The 17113-nt window shown below is 38.5% G+C and overlaps 1 protein-coding gene across 1 annotated transcript in view; it reads left to right on the top strand.

Moving 5' to 3' along the window:
* The window catches only part of DMD (dystrophin), a 1614661-nt gene that overhangs the window by 485974 nt on the left and 1111574 nt on the right, over positions 1 to 17113 (top strand). The window contains exon 39 of the mRNA XM_042974140.1: positions 10125 to 10297. Coding sequence (XP_042830074.1) covers positions 10125 to 10297 — 173 coding nt within the window. The remainder of the gene's footprint in view (positions 1 to 10124; positions 10298 to 17113) is intronic.

Raw genomic sequence — 17113 nt, 5'->3', positions numbered from 1 at the left:
TTCTATCGAGACTTTCAATAAAGTGATTTAGACAATGTGCGCAACTCAACACAAAATGTACCTATCGCAAAATGACTTGTGAAATTGTTTCCAGTTTAGCTGGTGCTGGTGGACTAGATTCATTGTCTTTGAGGAATACTTGGGGCAGTAAAGTGAAGGTTTTACATTTTTCTTTTCTTGTCGATGCTCTGTGGCATGTGAGAAACATGGGCCGAGGTAATTCTGAATGAAGGAGTTAGGTATCTGAGGTATCTGAGGAAACCATGGAGCAACTTAGCCAGAAATGCAGATGGACTGTTATTCTTCTATTTACTCTAATAGCGAAATAACCAGTAAAAGTGAAATAGAATAAACAGGGAAATAACTGAAGAGCTCACAACATCTGCTGGGACCTGAATGCGTATCTGCCATGGTTCAAGAACAGTGTAACAAAATCTTAAGGTTCAGTGATTCCATTCAAATTGGATTTTCATAAGCAAGTTAAGATTCAGAGCTTCAGCTCCACTTTTCCCTTCAAATCAACAAATACTTATTAATGCTCAAATACTGGGTTTAACACTCCAAAAGAGAAATATAAGACTTGATCTCTGCACTCTCGTAATTTGTGACATTAATGGGATACACATATCAGAGTTATGCAAACAAGTTAGGAAGTAACGGAGGTAGGAAAGGCATAATATAGCCAAAATACCGTATAAGGAATATGTGAAACAGAATTCATGAGGAGGAGAAAGCAATTCAGAATTTAGAAAGCTGAAGCAGAATAGTTTTATGAAGGAGAAAGCCCTTGAATATCTGTAGTTGGATGTAATTGGAATTTGGACAGTACTAATAGCTACCACTCACTTATTTTGTCCCAAGACATGTTTTAAATTCTTTGCTTATGGTGAGTCATATGGTCATCACAACAACCTTATGAAGAAAGCACTCTTATTATACCCACATTCAGAATTATCCCCGCTAGAGCTGGTGGTGTGTATCAGAGCGGTGGCAGGGCCAAATTCTGGACACATTCCAAAGGTCGAGCTCATAGGATTTGGTGGCCACTTGCGTGTAGGCTGGGAGAGAGAGAATTCGAGGATACCACGAATAATTTTGTCACGACCAACTGGGAGAACGGAGCTGCCGTTAAACTACGTACTGTGGGCGATTGCAGGAGGATCGGGTTGGGGGAAAGATTTGGTATAAGTTTAGTGGTGATATGTTAAGCGTAAGATGTTTATTAGACATCCACATGAATATCAAAGAGACAGTTGGATAGATACAAGTCAGAGTTCAGAAGACGATCTCGATTAGAGATGTACATATGGGGAAACGTAGGGGTAATTTCTTAGCTCTTCTTCCACACTTGCTCACAATATGTATCTTTTCCTATGTTCATTTCCCAGCCCTCTTTCCTTCTAACCCCACCTTTGTGGACAATCTCAGCCCCACGCCCATGACTTAAATATCAGTTTGACACTAATGGATCTTATTGGCGGAGGTAGAAAGCGGGAGAGGCAAGATGCCAACATAGCATCAAAGACCTATTGCTAATAGGGCCCAACAGAGGTGGCATCCGGCAGATGTAGGGACTCAGCCATTTAATGACAGACTCTGCTTAAGGCCACAGCAAGGTGTCTGTGGACTAAAAGAAATAGGATGGCAGAGGTAGACAGAGAAATAGAGAGGAAGCTGAGGCAGAGCCAAATGAGGTACGACTAGGGACGCCAGGGCTATGTGATGAGGATTATGCATAACAGTACTGAATGCTGCAGAGGAGGCAGTGAGGAAGCTGTTGATGAACCAATAAATCGAATTTTCCTTCAAGAAGTAAATACAGTAAAAAAAGAAAAAAAAAGAATTACAGGTGTTTATAACCAGCTGCTCACATGAGTCACTTTGAGAAATGAAGACTAAGGAATCACTTGGAAGCATTCATATATCTATATTTATATCAATATCTATTTTTATATTTATATATAATGAAGTTCAGTGTACTTCAAACCAGAATGTCATTATATGGGTGCAAGTCACCTTCAGGGGAAAGTATGCTAAATAATCAATTTCATATTTTTCATATTATCTTGTATTTTAGTTTATATGTTTATTTCTCTGGAACTGCATTATTTCAATTCTAATACAGATTTTTTTCCACTTGCTGGAACATTTTTACTAAGGGAACCCTGGCAAAGTTTGAAGTAAAGATTTTATAAATAATGTCTGCATATGTTATTACAAACTTTCAAATAGAAGACAAAATTTCAGATTAATGTTTGCCTGCACATCCTATAATCAACATATTTAAAATCCTGCCTTGGTAAGAGGTTTAAGCTCATGGAGGTGTGTTTGATGTTACTCCTTGGTATAAATAGGATTACAGATGCCTGTAAATCATAAGCATCCTTATTTTTTAATTGTGTGCTACAGTTTAAGCAAGTGCTGACTTGAATTTTCTGTTTGTATATGTGAGATGCCCACTTATTTTCTTGACTACAGAAAAGATACAACGGAAGTGATGGTATTTTAAATATTAGAGACCATACTGGCACTCTTAATGGTACTCTTAATGGTATTTTTGAGACAAATACGTAAGACACAAAATTAAAATTTCAGTAACTTCTTAAAAGTTTATGTTCATCAGAAGTGATTTATAATAAATGCACTTTATCAAATACCACCATCCCCTACTCCAGCCCTGTTCAATTTCCACAGTATCTCCTTTGACATTCATACAAATAGGCTTACCATTTAGGTGGGCAAAGCCATGCTCTGTAATGAAACATTCTGACAGCAAGGGAGTAGTTGCTGCTTTACCTTAAATGGAAGAAAAACTGAACAGCAGAAATCCGTCCCTTATGATAGAGAAGACAGCATTGTGAAGAGTTACTTGAGAACTTTATCTCAACCTGATTAATTGGCAAAGAGGTCCCTTGTTTCGTTCCCTAGATAAATGGTCTGTAGTGTCTAGTTTCTCCTTTTAGCCCATTGAAGGCACTATTACCCGGTACTTGAATCAACAAAGTACTTTTAGGTTTACATTGTTTGTGTTATGAATCCCCTTTAAAAAACTGCTTCTCTCTCGGGCGCCCGGGTGGCTCAGTAGATTGAGCGTCCAACTTCAGCTCAAGTCATGATCTCATGGTTCATGAGTTTGAGCCCCACATCAAGGCCTTGCAATGACAGCGTGGAGCCTGCTTTGGATTCTCTGTCTCCCCCACTCTCTCCCCACCGCTCCACTCTCTCTCTTTCAAAAATAAACATTAACATTTTTTTTTTAAAAAACCTGATTTTCTCTAAAGGGAGGTTCATGTTTTTAAATATCATTTATGTCAAAGTTTAAGCTCATCTTATCGTGTCTGTGTTTTCAAGGAACTCTTATTTAAACCACCAGCTTTTCAACTGGAAGCCTGACTTACAGCATCATAGTTCATAATCTTCTCTTTTTTTCCTTATTTTACATACCCAGACCTCATCTCTCAGCTGAGAAAGTTATTTCGCTGTCTAATTTTTCCCTATTAGCAGTGTATAAATGAGGGTCTTATTTGACTTGATGCCATGAAGCAGAGCGGCAAGAATGCTATTTTAAAATACCAAAGACCTAAATCTTATGCACTCATGTACAAGTGCCTTCCGGAAATGAAAGTTTCCTTTGGCAGTAAGAGTGACTAACAAACCTCTGACAGAATCTAGATGGAGGGTAGGGAGGTTAATTCCTAGGGACATATCAGAATTAAGAGAAAATGTTGACTAAACAGGGGGTACCTCATGATTTTGCCATCATATTTTCAGGTAAGATAAGGAACTATTCAGGGATAGACATGAAAATAATATATTCTGTAGTGATCCTAAGGATTTTTCTATCACCATAGCAACTACAGGGACTATGGTTTCATTTTTAGAGGGTCAGAAACTATAAAGATCACTTATTTCTAGACAAACCAAAATAGTAAAAAGCTATAAAAGATCTCATCTTTGACTTTAAACTGTGGAAACTGCTACAGAATTTTCTTTGGTGCATATACCATTTTTCTGTGTGCAGTGCCTCAGGGACAGGAGTATGTGTAGGGACTTTAAAAAAGGATTTCCTGGACTCCAGCCAATTTTGACAGCATTCTCTGAGAATGCACCAAGGAGCTATTATCTAGATATCCAGGGAGTGTGACATCCCCTGCCCCAGTTTTTGCTTTTTGCTTTTCTCATTTAAGATAGAAAGTTTTCCTGCCTTTGCAACACGCTGCCCAGCATTGCTAAAACCATTCATAACTCGATTCTGAGCAATTCTACCATTTTCTAGAGAACTGGGGCCTCTCCAGAGATTTGGATTAAAACCAGGAACTTTGGCAAGCTCAGATCCTCAGAGAGAAAATATATTTACCTGTTTTGTGTGTGTGTGTGTGTGTGTGTGTGTGTGCACGCGCGCACATGCACACACATAGACACACAACCCACATCAAAGCCATAAGTAGATGACTTTTGTTCTGTTGGGGAAAATCCTCCTTCCCTTCTCTTAAATTTTATCCCCATTGGAGATCACAGCTATTTATTTTAATTGTGTGGGCTTCCAACGTGAAGGCAAACTGGTTACACTGACTGGTCGCCCCAGTATAAATTTAGGTAATCAGCCTTCCAGTCACCTGGCTTTTGGTGTCACATGGAGAAATTGTCAGAGTTCTGAATTGTTGCCCTTGGTCTGGCAGCCATACTAAAATGGAGTCCACGATTTACATCGTCAGGAGTTGAGCCAGAGCAAGTGGTAGTGAGATCAGGATGCCCAGGTCAGTCGACTTAACAGAAACAGCAAAGAAGTCCTGTTGGTGCACGTTCCTGGCACCTGACCTAATCACGCTCCTGGGATAGCCCTAACTATTCTACCCAAGGCTGCAGGTTCAGAACTGTCAGAAGATGATATGGAATTTCACCACGTGAATCAAAGAGAAGAAAGCATATAAGGCGAATGTTTGATTGCAGTAATTTCTAGGGCACTGCTAACATACACTGAATCCATTCTGTTCTTTTGAAATTTGTGTTGCATTTTCAGGCTTGGGTAGTAAACTTAACCTCAATAGCAAAGTGTTGTATGTCAAATAAAGTGAACCACAATGTAACAGTAAGCTATTTTCAATTTTGTAGTGAAAGACAGTGACAGTGGAAGACTGTCTGCTCTATCCAGGTTTATAGTTTCACACTATGAAGATGGTGAAATTGCTCCAGAGAAGATCACCGATGACTTCCTGAATAGCCAGTTGCCTTTTCACTCCTGTTCCCAGCTGTGTTAGGCTTGTTGGCAGCTCCCTCCATCCTTCCTGATACACTTCCTTCCCTTGGTTTTGAAATACTGTACTCTTCTGGCTTTCCTCCTAGGTCTGATGACAATTACTCTTTGGGCACACTCATCTCCTTCCTGGACCTTCCCTTTTCACAAAGGTTCATCCTTAGGCAACCTTGCTTCTTACTTTTTTATTCCAACAAACTTCTCTGAGCACTCTGACCGTCTCTTGTGCAATGAAATAACACCTACTAGATTCCGGTGGCTAGCAATTCTGTATTTAATGCTGGTTGAACATAATTTTAACCTGCATTCCTCTAGACAAGTAATCTCACAATTTATTTCTGTGTTGGTGTGCCTCCTTTCCTTCCTTCACATGGTAATACTTGACCTGTCGGGTAAGTATTCTGACCACATTAAATTGGGTTGCTTAACAACAACAACAACAACAACAACAACAACAAAACAAACAAATTAAGGCCTCCCTATCATAAGGTGTACAGGGACTTAAAGAAAACACCTTGGAATTTTATAAACAACCTCCTTCCCTCCCTCTCTGTCTCTCTCTCTGAAATTTATTCACATCACCCATACCCATTGTGTCTTACCCAGTCTCTACCTGGGAACACAGCTGCTTTTTTTAGAGTCCTGGCATAAGCAGTGACTTTCACCCCTTACAACTTGTATTATCTCTGCTCTCACTTGCTTCTATAGCTTCATCCTCCACAAAGGCAGGTCTTCATGCATCACAGTCATGAAGTCTTAAAATGAGGCAGGAATACTTTCTAAGATCTGCCATAACCTCTCTCCTGATGCCCTTTGTAAGCTGTGCAGTTTGTTTGAGAGTACCTTCTGGGAAGCTGCAGGTTCAGCAATAGCCCCACCCTATCTGGCCGAGTCTCCATCTCATACACTGTTAAAATCCTCCCCAATTTTGTGTGAAAATACACAAAAATATTCCTTTTATTGATACTTATTAAGTTTTTACATTCCTATTTAATTTTTCTGACAAGAAACATAGAGAGCACATCATGAATTACTCAAGAGCATCTTAGCACCAGTGCACATGCCCGAAATCTTGTGGGACAATGCAGTGAGGGCCACGTGTTTCTCTGTGCATGCAGGCGTTGCAGTATGGGAGAGACCCCCTAAATTTATGGATATCAGAACTTAGGTAAAGCAGCCGGCATATCTGACAGAAAGAGGGACAGAAACAGAGACCTTTGCTCCAAGGGGTCAACACATCCTCTCCAGACAGAGGGAAGGGTTTAGGTGTATTATTCTCAGACTGTAAGTTGGAACATAAACAAAGGGATGTGGAAAAGGTATGTTTCCAGATCTTCCTGAAGCAATGCACTAGTCTGAAAAACCATGGTATGTTTGCTATTCAATCATCCTTTAACCCAGATGCCAGTGCTCTTTGCTCAGAAAGCCCAGACTGTGCAGAAATGGGAAAAGATGTATGGCCCAACAGTAGTCACCATCTCATTTCTCTTCTAAAAAATCTGATGCCAGCTGCCTATGGGATATCTACAGTCTGAGGCCCCAAAGGCTTCTCAATGTGACCACATGTAAAATGGAACATATCACTTACACACACACACACACACACTCTCTCTCTCTTTCTTTCTCTCTCTCTCTCTCTCTCACACACACACACACACACACACACACACACACAACCTCTTGATCCATCTGAAATCCTTTTACTCATTGATACCACTATTCTTCTGGGTGCCCAGGCCAGAAACCTGGGGGTAATTAGAGTCTTTCCTCTTCTTCACTCAACTCACAGTCACTGAGTTCTGCCAACTTTTCTTCCTAAACAACTTTCTCAATCCAACTCAAACATGAATACCAACCAGATGTTCAGTCACATTAATGGTTTTGTTTTTAATTTTGTGTGTGTGATAATGGTAGTATGTGTACTTTCCTTGATAAGAATTCACATACTTGGGAAACATGCTTAAGTATTTATACATAAAATATTATATACATTTCAAAATAATCCAGTCGAGGAGGTGAATGGGCGAGAGTATCATGAAACAAAGTTGTCCATGACTTTATAAGAACTGCAACTGGACAATAGGTTCATGGGGAGTATTTGTACTATTTTCCTGCTTTGTGAGTATTTGAAATTCTCCATCATAATTATTTATGAATCATTGTTCCTCACTGGCTACTGAATTACATTCAGAGGTTTTTAAACACATTACTAATCATCTCTTGCCTCTTCCTCCTGACCCATCTTCTCCTAATCTTCTACATTTGCAAAAAGTCAGTCAAGTATGACTGCTCATATTCCCTGTCTTTGTATGTGTGTAGCCTAGCAAGCATAATGCCCTTCCTACTTTAACTACTCAGCTTTGTCCACTCCAAATTATACTTCTTTCATGAGTCCTCAGTGTGTGGGCAAATATGGTGTAGGATTTGTTCCTCCTCTGAATTTCCAGAAAATATTTGGTACCACTTAGACTACTCATGAAATTCTTTCCCGTCATCTAGCTGGTGCTTCTGTACTATTATTTTCCCTTCACTTCTCCAGACCACACCCTTCCTTACTACCACAATAGCATCAATTTCAAAATTCTTAAAATAAAGCAAATGAAACTATGTTTTACCTACCTTTTCTTTATATATATTGATCCTTGTACATGGAAGAACTCAATAAATGTTTGCTCAATTGACTTGTCTATAACAATTCAGATGAGTCAAATAACCAATTGCATACTTAGTAAGACTAGCTAAATATATAATTTTTGAGAATTTTTTTTGAAAATCAGTATTTTAAAGGTGTATATTACATAATGAACTTGTGGTTGGTGACTTTTTTCTCTCAAATGTAATGTAGATAAAAATTTTGTAGTTAACTTATAGGATATGTTTGTTTATTCATTTAGTCAACAAAATACGTTGAATACCTACCATATGCTAGGCATTGGTTTAAGTTCCAGAATCCCAGTAGAGAGCAAGACAGATAACATTCCCTGCACTCATTGGGTCTAGTCTCGTGGTGTAGAAAGACCAGTAGATATATAATTTAATGTGAATCATAAATAGCATGTAGAAAAATGAAGAATGCAGGGAATACACGGTAATTAGGGCTGCTATGTAAAATAGAGTGGTAAAGAAGTCTCTTCGTAGCTGAGAAAGAAGGAGGGAACTAGTCATATCAATGTCCTAGAATGAAAGGGTATTTTTGGCAGAGAGAACAGCAAGTACCTTGAACACCAAGAAACCTTGAAGCAAGAAAATGCTTGGCATACTTGAACACAAAAAGGTTAATGAGGCTGAAATGTTCTAGACTCAATAGAGACTAAGAAAAGATAAGATTAGAAGGTAGACAACATACAACCAAGTAATTTAGAACTTTGTAGGCCATGGTAAAGATGATGGGTTTGATGAGGATGCATTAGACGATTTTGAACAGAGGAGAAATGCGATCTGCTTTATGTTGTGAAAAAATCTTTTCGGCTCTTGTGTGGAGAATTGACTAGGTGAGAAGCAAGACTGGAAGCAGGAAGTTCATTAGGTAGCCATTGCAATAATCCAGATAAGATACAATCATAGATTAGCTCAAAGCTATAACAAGGGAGGTAATGAGAAGGGGTCCAATTCTGGACAGGTCCTGGAAGTAGAGTCCACATGATTGTCTAACAACTTGCATACTGGAGACTAAAAAAAAAAAAAAAAAAAAAGGTCAAGGATACCTCTAAGGTTGTCAACCTGAATAACAATTAATTGATATGTCATTTACTGAAATGGGGAAAACCATTAAAAGAGAAGGATAAAGGGGTGCAGTTCACAATTTGGCTGGGGTTACATTAAGTTTGAGATGTTCATGGGACATCCACATGCCAAGAAAACAGTTGGATTTGTGACTCTCTTTTCCAAGTTGAGGTCAGGGCTGGAAATAAAAGTTTTGGAGTCATCATTGTATAGAAGGTATTTACAGTCATGTGAGCAAATAGGAGTATAGATAGAGAAGGAAATACATGTCACAACGAAGCTAGAGCACTCCAGTATTAAGAGGTCAGTCAGAGAAAGATTCAGTAAAGGAGACTGAGAAGCAGTGGACAAGAAGGTAGAAGAAAAACCATCAGAGTTCAGGTTACAGAAGCCAAATGAAGATAGAGTTTTAAGATGAAGGGAGTGATTCAATTGTATTGAGATGAGAACTGTGAATTACCTACTCAATCTGAGCCTGTTGAAATCACTGGGCTTCAGGTAGGATGATTTTAAAAAGTCAGTAAGTAAGAACTGCAAGACTGATCAACAGTATCCAAATGATGGAAAGAGACCAAGTGCCTGTAGACTGATGAATGGATACAGAAGATGTGGTATATATGCAATGGGATATTACTCAGCCATAGAAAAAAGAAATGAAATCTTGCCATTTGCAACAATGTGGATGGAACTAGAGCGTATTATGTTAAGCGAAATAAGTCAGTCAGAGAAACACAAATACCGTATGATTTCACTCTTATGTGGAATTTAAGAAACAAAACAGATGAACATAGGAGAAGGGAAAAAAAGAGGGAGGCAAACCATAAGAGACTCTTAACTGTAGAGAACAAACAGACTTGCTGGAGGGAAGGTGGGTGGGGGGACGGGCTAGATGGGTGATGGGCATTAAGGAGGACTCTTGTTGGGATGAGCACTGGGTGTTATAGGTAGGTGATGAATCACTAAATTCTACTCTGGAAACTAATACTGCACTATATGTTAACTGTCTACAATTTATATAAAAACTTGAAGCACTAAAAATAAAGAATCGCAAGACTGTTATTTCTGGGGTTTATAAATTTCTTTTTTTTTCTCTTTACATAGACAGCTGATTCATTTCTGAAAGTGTTTCAAATTTTCTATATTGCAGAACATAAAAGACAGCCTGCAACAAATCTCAGGTCGGATTGACATCATTCACAATAAGAAGACAGCAGCCTTGCACAGTGCCACTCCTGCAGAAAGGGCAAAGCTGCAGGAAGCTCTCTCACGGCTCGATTTCCAATGGGAAAGAGTGAACAAAATGTACAAGGACCGACAAGGGTAGGTAATGCTTTTATTTTCCTGAATTATAAACTTATTTTCAGGGAACTCTGGAGTTCTTTCCAGTGTTTTCCATGGAAAGGTAGGGAGGAAGAGAAGGGAGAAGTATTACTATCATTGGAAAAAGGTAAGTGGAGCGAGAACAAATACTGATGAACAGACTAATGAGCTTCATTCTAGCACTTATTCTCTACTGGGGTTAACCTTATGTCGGAGCATTATTTCCTTTGAAAATTTCACGCAATGTTAAAAATAGGTTTTGTTGGTTAATTGAAGTGGTTTAAAAAAACGTGCACTCAAAAATGTGTATCTTTGGTCAAATCTGTGTCCTATATAGTTACAACATACTGATATTTAGATTTATATGTTTGAAATGTAAGCTATCGGCGAAAAGTTGATTCTCATTTATTGCTTCTATTTTGAAGGTGGTCCTAACATGTTGAAGTCCCCCTAATCTTTTTGCTATGATGAATTTGTGAAGTTGATTTAAAATGTTTTCAGTGTTTACCTTAATTAACATATCTAGCTTTTGACCAAATTTTCAAAAGTTCATATGCATTCTTTAGCCTCACACCACAAGAAGGTAATATATTGTTTTCTTTTCAAATTTTAGGTTAAAAGTTATGGAGTCCTAATGATTTAAATTTAAAACAGTTTTAAAGATTTGTAGTCTCAGTACAGTCTTCTTTATTCTAAGAGAAAATAGAATCATGTTTAATAATTATCTCGAACCTCCCTAATGACTCTCTTACCTATCCATTTTGAAATATCCTTACTTCTATTTTAGTTCTTCTTTTACTACAGTGGGTTTCTAAACTGGTACTTATAGCAGAAATCTCACTTATTTCTAATAATCATTCCCATTTTATCCCCAGTCATTTTTCATCCAGAATTGTTTTTCTGACGTGTAAGAGCTTCAGTACTGGAATCTCATTCTCCTTACTATAAAGTACAGACACTTAATTGGACATTTAAGGCCTTCACATGACCCTTGTTTTTTTGTTCAGCCTTCTTATCCATCCCTGCCTGTCCTACAACATCTCCAAATTCTGTTCCAGCAGTATGAAATTGATTTGAAGATTCCCAAATATTTTGCGTCCCCTCTGGCCTTTGTCTCCTACAGGTCTCACCTATGAGTTGATTATAAAATCTAGGAACTTAAATATTCTTTAAACATTTAGTGTAATATCAAATCAACATTCCATTTACGGATTTTGCAAATATTGCCAGACTTGGTGGCTGCCCCCGCAGAGTGCCTGCTCTGAAGTGACCTACTCCTAGAACTTACAACATAGCAATCAGTTTGTTTACTTTTCTGCCTACTACACAGGCTCTTTATTTTTTTTTTATTTTTTTTAACATTTATTAATTTTTGAGAGTTAGAGAGCGACAGAGAGAAAGCAGGGATGGGGCAGAGAGAGAGGGAGAAGCAGAATCCGCAGCAGGCTCCATGCTCCGAGCTGTCAGCACAGGGACCAATGAGGGGCTCGATCGAACCCACAAACCATGAGATGGTGACATGAGCCGAAGTTGGAGGCTTAACCAACTGAGCCACCCAAGTGCCCCACCTTTTTTTTTTCTTTACGTACAAGCTCCTTTAAAGACAAGAGCCATATTTTATTTTGTGCAATATTCTCAGGGCTAATATGGTACATTTGACTCTTGAGCAATTCAGGTTTGACCTGAAAGGGTCCACTTGTTGTTTTTTTGTATAGGTAATTTTTTGATAAATACAATATAGGAATATGAATGTACTTTCTCTTCCTTATGATTTTTTAAATAATATCTTCTTTTCTGTAGTCTTATTTTGTTATAAGAATACAGTGTATAATACATAAATAAAATACATGTTAATAGATTGTGCTTGTTATCAGTAAGGCTTTCTGACGACATTAGGCTGTTAGTGGTTAAGTTTTGGGGGAGTCAAAAGTTGTATGTGGATTTTTGATTGCCCAGGGCATCAGCACCCCTAAGACCCACACCATTCAGTGGTCAACTATACTGAGTTTAAAGTGGATGTGTAGTGTGTCTGGATTCAAGCTTCCTCCCAGAAATCTGACACTATTTCTCCCTGGATCATCTAATAGTTTATCTCAAAATACTGGAAAACATTTGATCCCAGGGAATCCGAAGCCAGTCTTGGTAAAAAAAAGAAACTCAATGACCCTGCGTATACACTTGCAAAAGGCAAACTTAGCATGCCACCACAGTGCACCTTTTCTCCTTATCCCACTGTGAGTCATTATGAGCCTCTGCCAGCTACTGCAGTGAGGTCAATGCCATCCCTCTTTTTAGGGGTGTTCATTCGACTCTTGGGGTGTTCCTGTCTCTGTTCTTTTCTCTCTGTTTTCTCCTAGCCATCCAGATCAGCAACACCACCCCCTACGAACCATGGAAGGTTCTGGAGTAGCCAGTGCCTACTGTGATTTGTAGGCACCGACCACTCTTGCACTAAGGCAGAGAGGTGAAACGTTCTGCTCTTTGAAGCTTCTCTCCCATATTATATATGTCATATTTGGCCATTGAGCTAGGTATTCCCTTCCCACAGGCTCATACAAAGGTTTCCCTTTCACTTTACCTCCAACCATAATGGAGTTTCAAAGAAGCAGAAGCACTAATGCCAATCCACTAAGTGGGTAAACTGAAATCTCACCTGAAACCTAGGGTCTTTCCTATGTCTGGCAAAGGATAGAGTACCTCTAACCCTATTAGACTCATTCTTTTCTTATACCCAGTGGCTGGAATTAGTATCCTAATTTCTAACTTGCCATTTCTGGGAATTGGTCAGGAGCTCTTCACTTTCTTTTGACTTCTAGTCTAGTCTCAGGTAAAACTGTTTTAAGTCATTGCTTATGAGCACAGGCTCTAGAATCCAACCGGTTTTGGATTCCAGCCCTTGCTGCTGGCTAGCCATGGGCCCTTGAGCTAGTTCCTTTACTTGGTTTGATTTACAATTCCTCTCTATATAAAATGGGATAAATATATTTTCTAAGCCACAGAGTTCTTATGAGGATTAAGTGACACATTGCATGGAGAGTGCTTAGTGGGTTGCTTATACATGATAATGACTCAATTAAGCTTGACAATTTTGATGATAAAAATGATGGCATTTTGGCTTTGGTAGTCTTTATGCCTTCTAATTCATTCTTATAGTTTTCCCATTTTCCTGAGCACCACATAGAGATTACTAAATTTAGTCCCTGCTTGAAGAACTCTCCATTCCTGGAGAGAAATTGGACAAACAGGCAGTAAAATATAGGTTAATAAATATGAGCTATGCCAGATGACTAGAATAGCATCCCTGGGGAGTGGAATAGGGACATCTTACTCAGAATCTGGAATAAAGCAAGATGTATGGGCCATTCAAGGTTCTGAGTCACAACTAACAGAAAGTGACTTTTGGTTACCTTAGAATTATCTAATTTATTGGAAGCATATCAGGTAGCTCATGGAATCGATGGAAGGACCTGAAATCTAGGTTTAAAACTCACAAGGTAGACCAGGAGAGGCTTCCAGAAACACATCTAGCATCAAGTTACTAGATGAATGTGAATTCTAAACTGCTGGCATAGCCATGGTCCACTGGTGCACCAGAGGTACCATTGCCAATGGATATTGCTTGTGGCTATCCCTGCCAAAAAGTATCTAAATTATTACTTCTTTTCATGTCATTAACTTTAGAATTAAGGTTTCTTACAGAATCATCTGATACAGCAGAGGATGGATTTTTTTTCTCTAAAGGGCCAATTAGCAAATATCTTAGTCTTTGCAGGCCCTATAATCTCTTTTACAACTACACAAGTCTGCTGTTGGGTGCAAGGAATCACAGATGATACATAACTTAATAGGCATGGCTTGTTCCAATAAAACTTTATTTGCAAAGATAAGTGGCTGAGGGGTGCTGGGGGGCTTGGTGCCTTAAGCATCTGACTTTGACTCAAGTCATGATCTCACCTTTTCCTGAGTTTGAGCCCTGTGTCAGGCCCTGTGCACAGAGCCTGCTTGGGATTCTCTCTCTCTCTCTCTCTCTCTCTCTCTCTCTGTCCCTCTCTCCGCTCACACTCTCTCTGTCTCTCTCAAAATAAATAAATAATTTAAAAACATTAAAATGAAAACGAAGGTAGTTGCTTGACCAGATTTTCCTGGTAGGCTTTAAATTGCTAACTCCTGTTGTAAAGCAAGCTTAGGTCATATAAGTAGGCTCTAACTGCCACGGGTAAGGGAAAATAAATAGCTGGAGTTTGGATTCCATTGTAGTGTTAGGTCATGTCTCCCACCAAGACTCATACAAGGGTAGATTATTGAATCTTTGGAGAGATCAAAAGCTATACTTTCATAAATAAACACATTTCCCGTACAGCATTCATGTTGGGTCTCAACAAAAATGTCCTGAATCTTTTAATAAGCTAACCCTTGAGCCAGTAAGAAGGGCTATATTGGTATATTGTATGATAGTGTATTAGTCAACTATTACCCTAATATAGTGGTATCAAGCACCTCAAAACCCAGTGACTTAAAACAAGCATTTATTCTCATGGCCACGTATGTTTAAGTTGCCCGTGGTTTGGCTGAACTAGGCTGGGCCCAGCTGGGCAGCTGTTTCAAGCCGTGGGTTAGCTGAGGTAGGCTCCCGGATATGTGTTGGTTTAAGGTCAGCTACCTTTTTCTGGACCCAAAATGAAGGGTGGCATGCTTTTCTCCTGACAGATCGCCAGAGCATGGACCAAATTTAACCTCCCTTGTAGGCTTATGCTGATGTTGTGGAGCACTTGTGGCCTATGTTGTCATTAAGTCCAGTCACGTTCCTTTGGCCAAAGCGAGCCTGACATCAATAGAGTGGCAAAATTGTCTCTTCCTACAGTGGAAGGGGAAGAGGAGTGAACATTTGCTAGACAATAATCCGAACTATTGTTGATAGTTAATAATTAATAATAAAGAAATTTTTACAGCTAGAAACGCCCTTAGTGATTCTGTCCTGCTTCATTGTTTTACCGGGAGACTAAATTACAAAGATGTTAAATGGCTTGCCCAAACACATATTAAATAGCACATCTGCATATTTCCATTTCACCAGAATGTTTAGCTCTAATAGATTTGCGTAGTTTACACTCACAATAAGTTACAAATATGGGAAAATGCATTAGACTCTTTGCATTCCTTAGGCAAAGGTTTTGAGACCATCATTAATCCCCAAATTCATGAATGCTATAATGGCAGAACTCAACTTTATTAAATGTCCTAAAGTAAAACAGACATTATTTTTTAGGTGACGGCAAGTAGAGAATTAAAAGCCAGAGTGATTTGTGACTGCTCACTCATTATCTAAGAGACCTGCTTTCATACCTTCTCTTCTGGCAAATAGAATTTCATCATGTGTCTCAGTAAAGTTTCACATCTCCAAAATACTGAAAGTGACTTTTTTTTCCTGTGGAAACACGAATACTAAACACAATAAATATTTACCTCATGAATCTCATGTATCTGTATACCTATCCATGTATATGGAGATATATATATATCTTTGAAAACGATATATATATATAAAATAAGCATTTAACTTTATGGGAAATTAATATTGCTGCTAAATTCTGTTTTCATCTAATTCTTGGTGGATGCTCACTACTTATGAAATATATCTACAGGAAACATGTGAAAAGAAAGAAATAATTAACCAAAGATCCACCTTGTATTAGAGAGATACATTCCTTTCTTTCTCTGAACAAATACTTAAGGAGTGCCAGGTACTCTGTTGTCTTTACTTTCTTTCTGATACCATTAATGAACTTGCCCCATTTTCAGGAAATTACTCCCCAAACCTAAGAGGATAGCACAGTTCAAATGAGATAATAAAAACGAAAGCAGTTTCTAGACTACAAATTGCTGTACAGCCATAAGATGGCATTATTGTGTAGCAACACAGTTCTCATCTGACATCAAGTAAGTGGCTTTTTAAAATCGGTATTTCTCCATGGAATCCCATTTAGTCAGATACTTTGGGATGGCTCACCCATACATGTAAGTAGTTAAGTTCAAGGTGATTCTGAGCTTTAGATCTGATGTAAAGAGGACATGAGAGTAAAGTAGTGATTCTTATAATACTGAATTTATAGAGCAAAAAAAAAAGTGTAAAAAATTGGGGACAGCAGAGTGAGGACATTTGAAAAATCAAATTCTATTATCAGTGATATTTCATAAAGTAAGTAATGAAAAATAATGCTGCAGAAAAGAATCCAGAGGCACAAGAATCCATATTGTGGGAGTCCATTTTTGTAAAACTCAAAAATGGGCATTTGGAGGTTAAAGGTCAAATACGGTGTCCTTTGTTGAAGAGTAGTAATTAACAAGGGCAGGAGCAGATTTTGGAGTCCTGAGTGATGGTTCATCTCTTTATCTGGATGTTGTTTGTATCGATATGTTTTTATTAAGAAAGTTCATGAAACGATGAATTTGTGATTTGTACACTTTTCTGCATGTATGCTACACTTGAATGAATTTTACACTTAAAATTTTAAAATAATCAATAAATACTTTTTTAAGTACAGGAAAGACCTAATCTCAATTTTTTTTTAAATGTGTAGCTTACAGAAATGCATATTACATGGTTATACTTTTGGCATTTCACCGTGGACCCCTGAACACTTTATAATTGACCAGTACCTCCTCTCAGATAATTATGTGGGCACTACTGTTCTAGAGAAAGTTTTTCCAAATTTACCGCCATCATGCTGGGATCACAGTGCCACATGTCAACAGGATGCCGGGGGATGGACAGCAGGAAGCTGCTTCCCCAGGGATTTCTCCTTTGTTTAGCTCCTT

This window comes from Panthera tigris, chromosome X (genome assembly GCF_018350195.1).
Source record: "Panthera tigris isolate Pti1 chromosome X, P.tigris_Pti1_mat1.1, whole genome shotgun sequence".
NCBI classification, from domain to species: Eukaryota; Metazoa; Chordata; class Mammalia; order Carnivora; family Felidae; genus Panthera; species Panthera tigris.
Note: the sequence above shows the minus strand (reverse complement) of the source record. Positions and strands in the feature narration are given on the sequence as shown.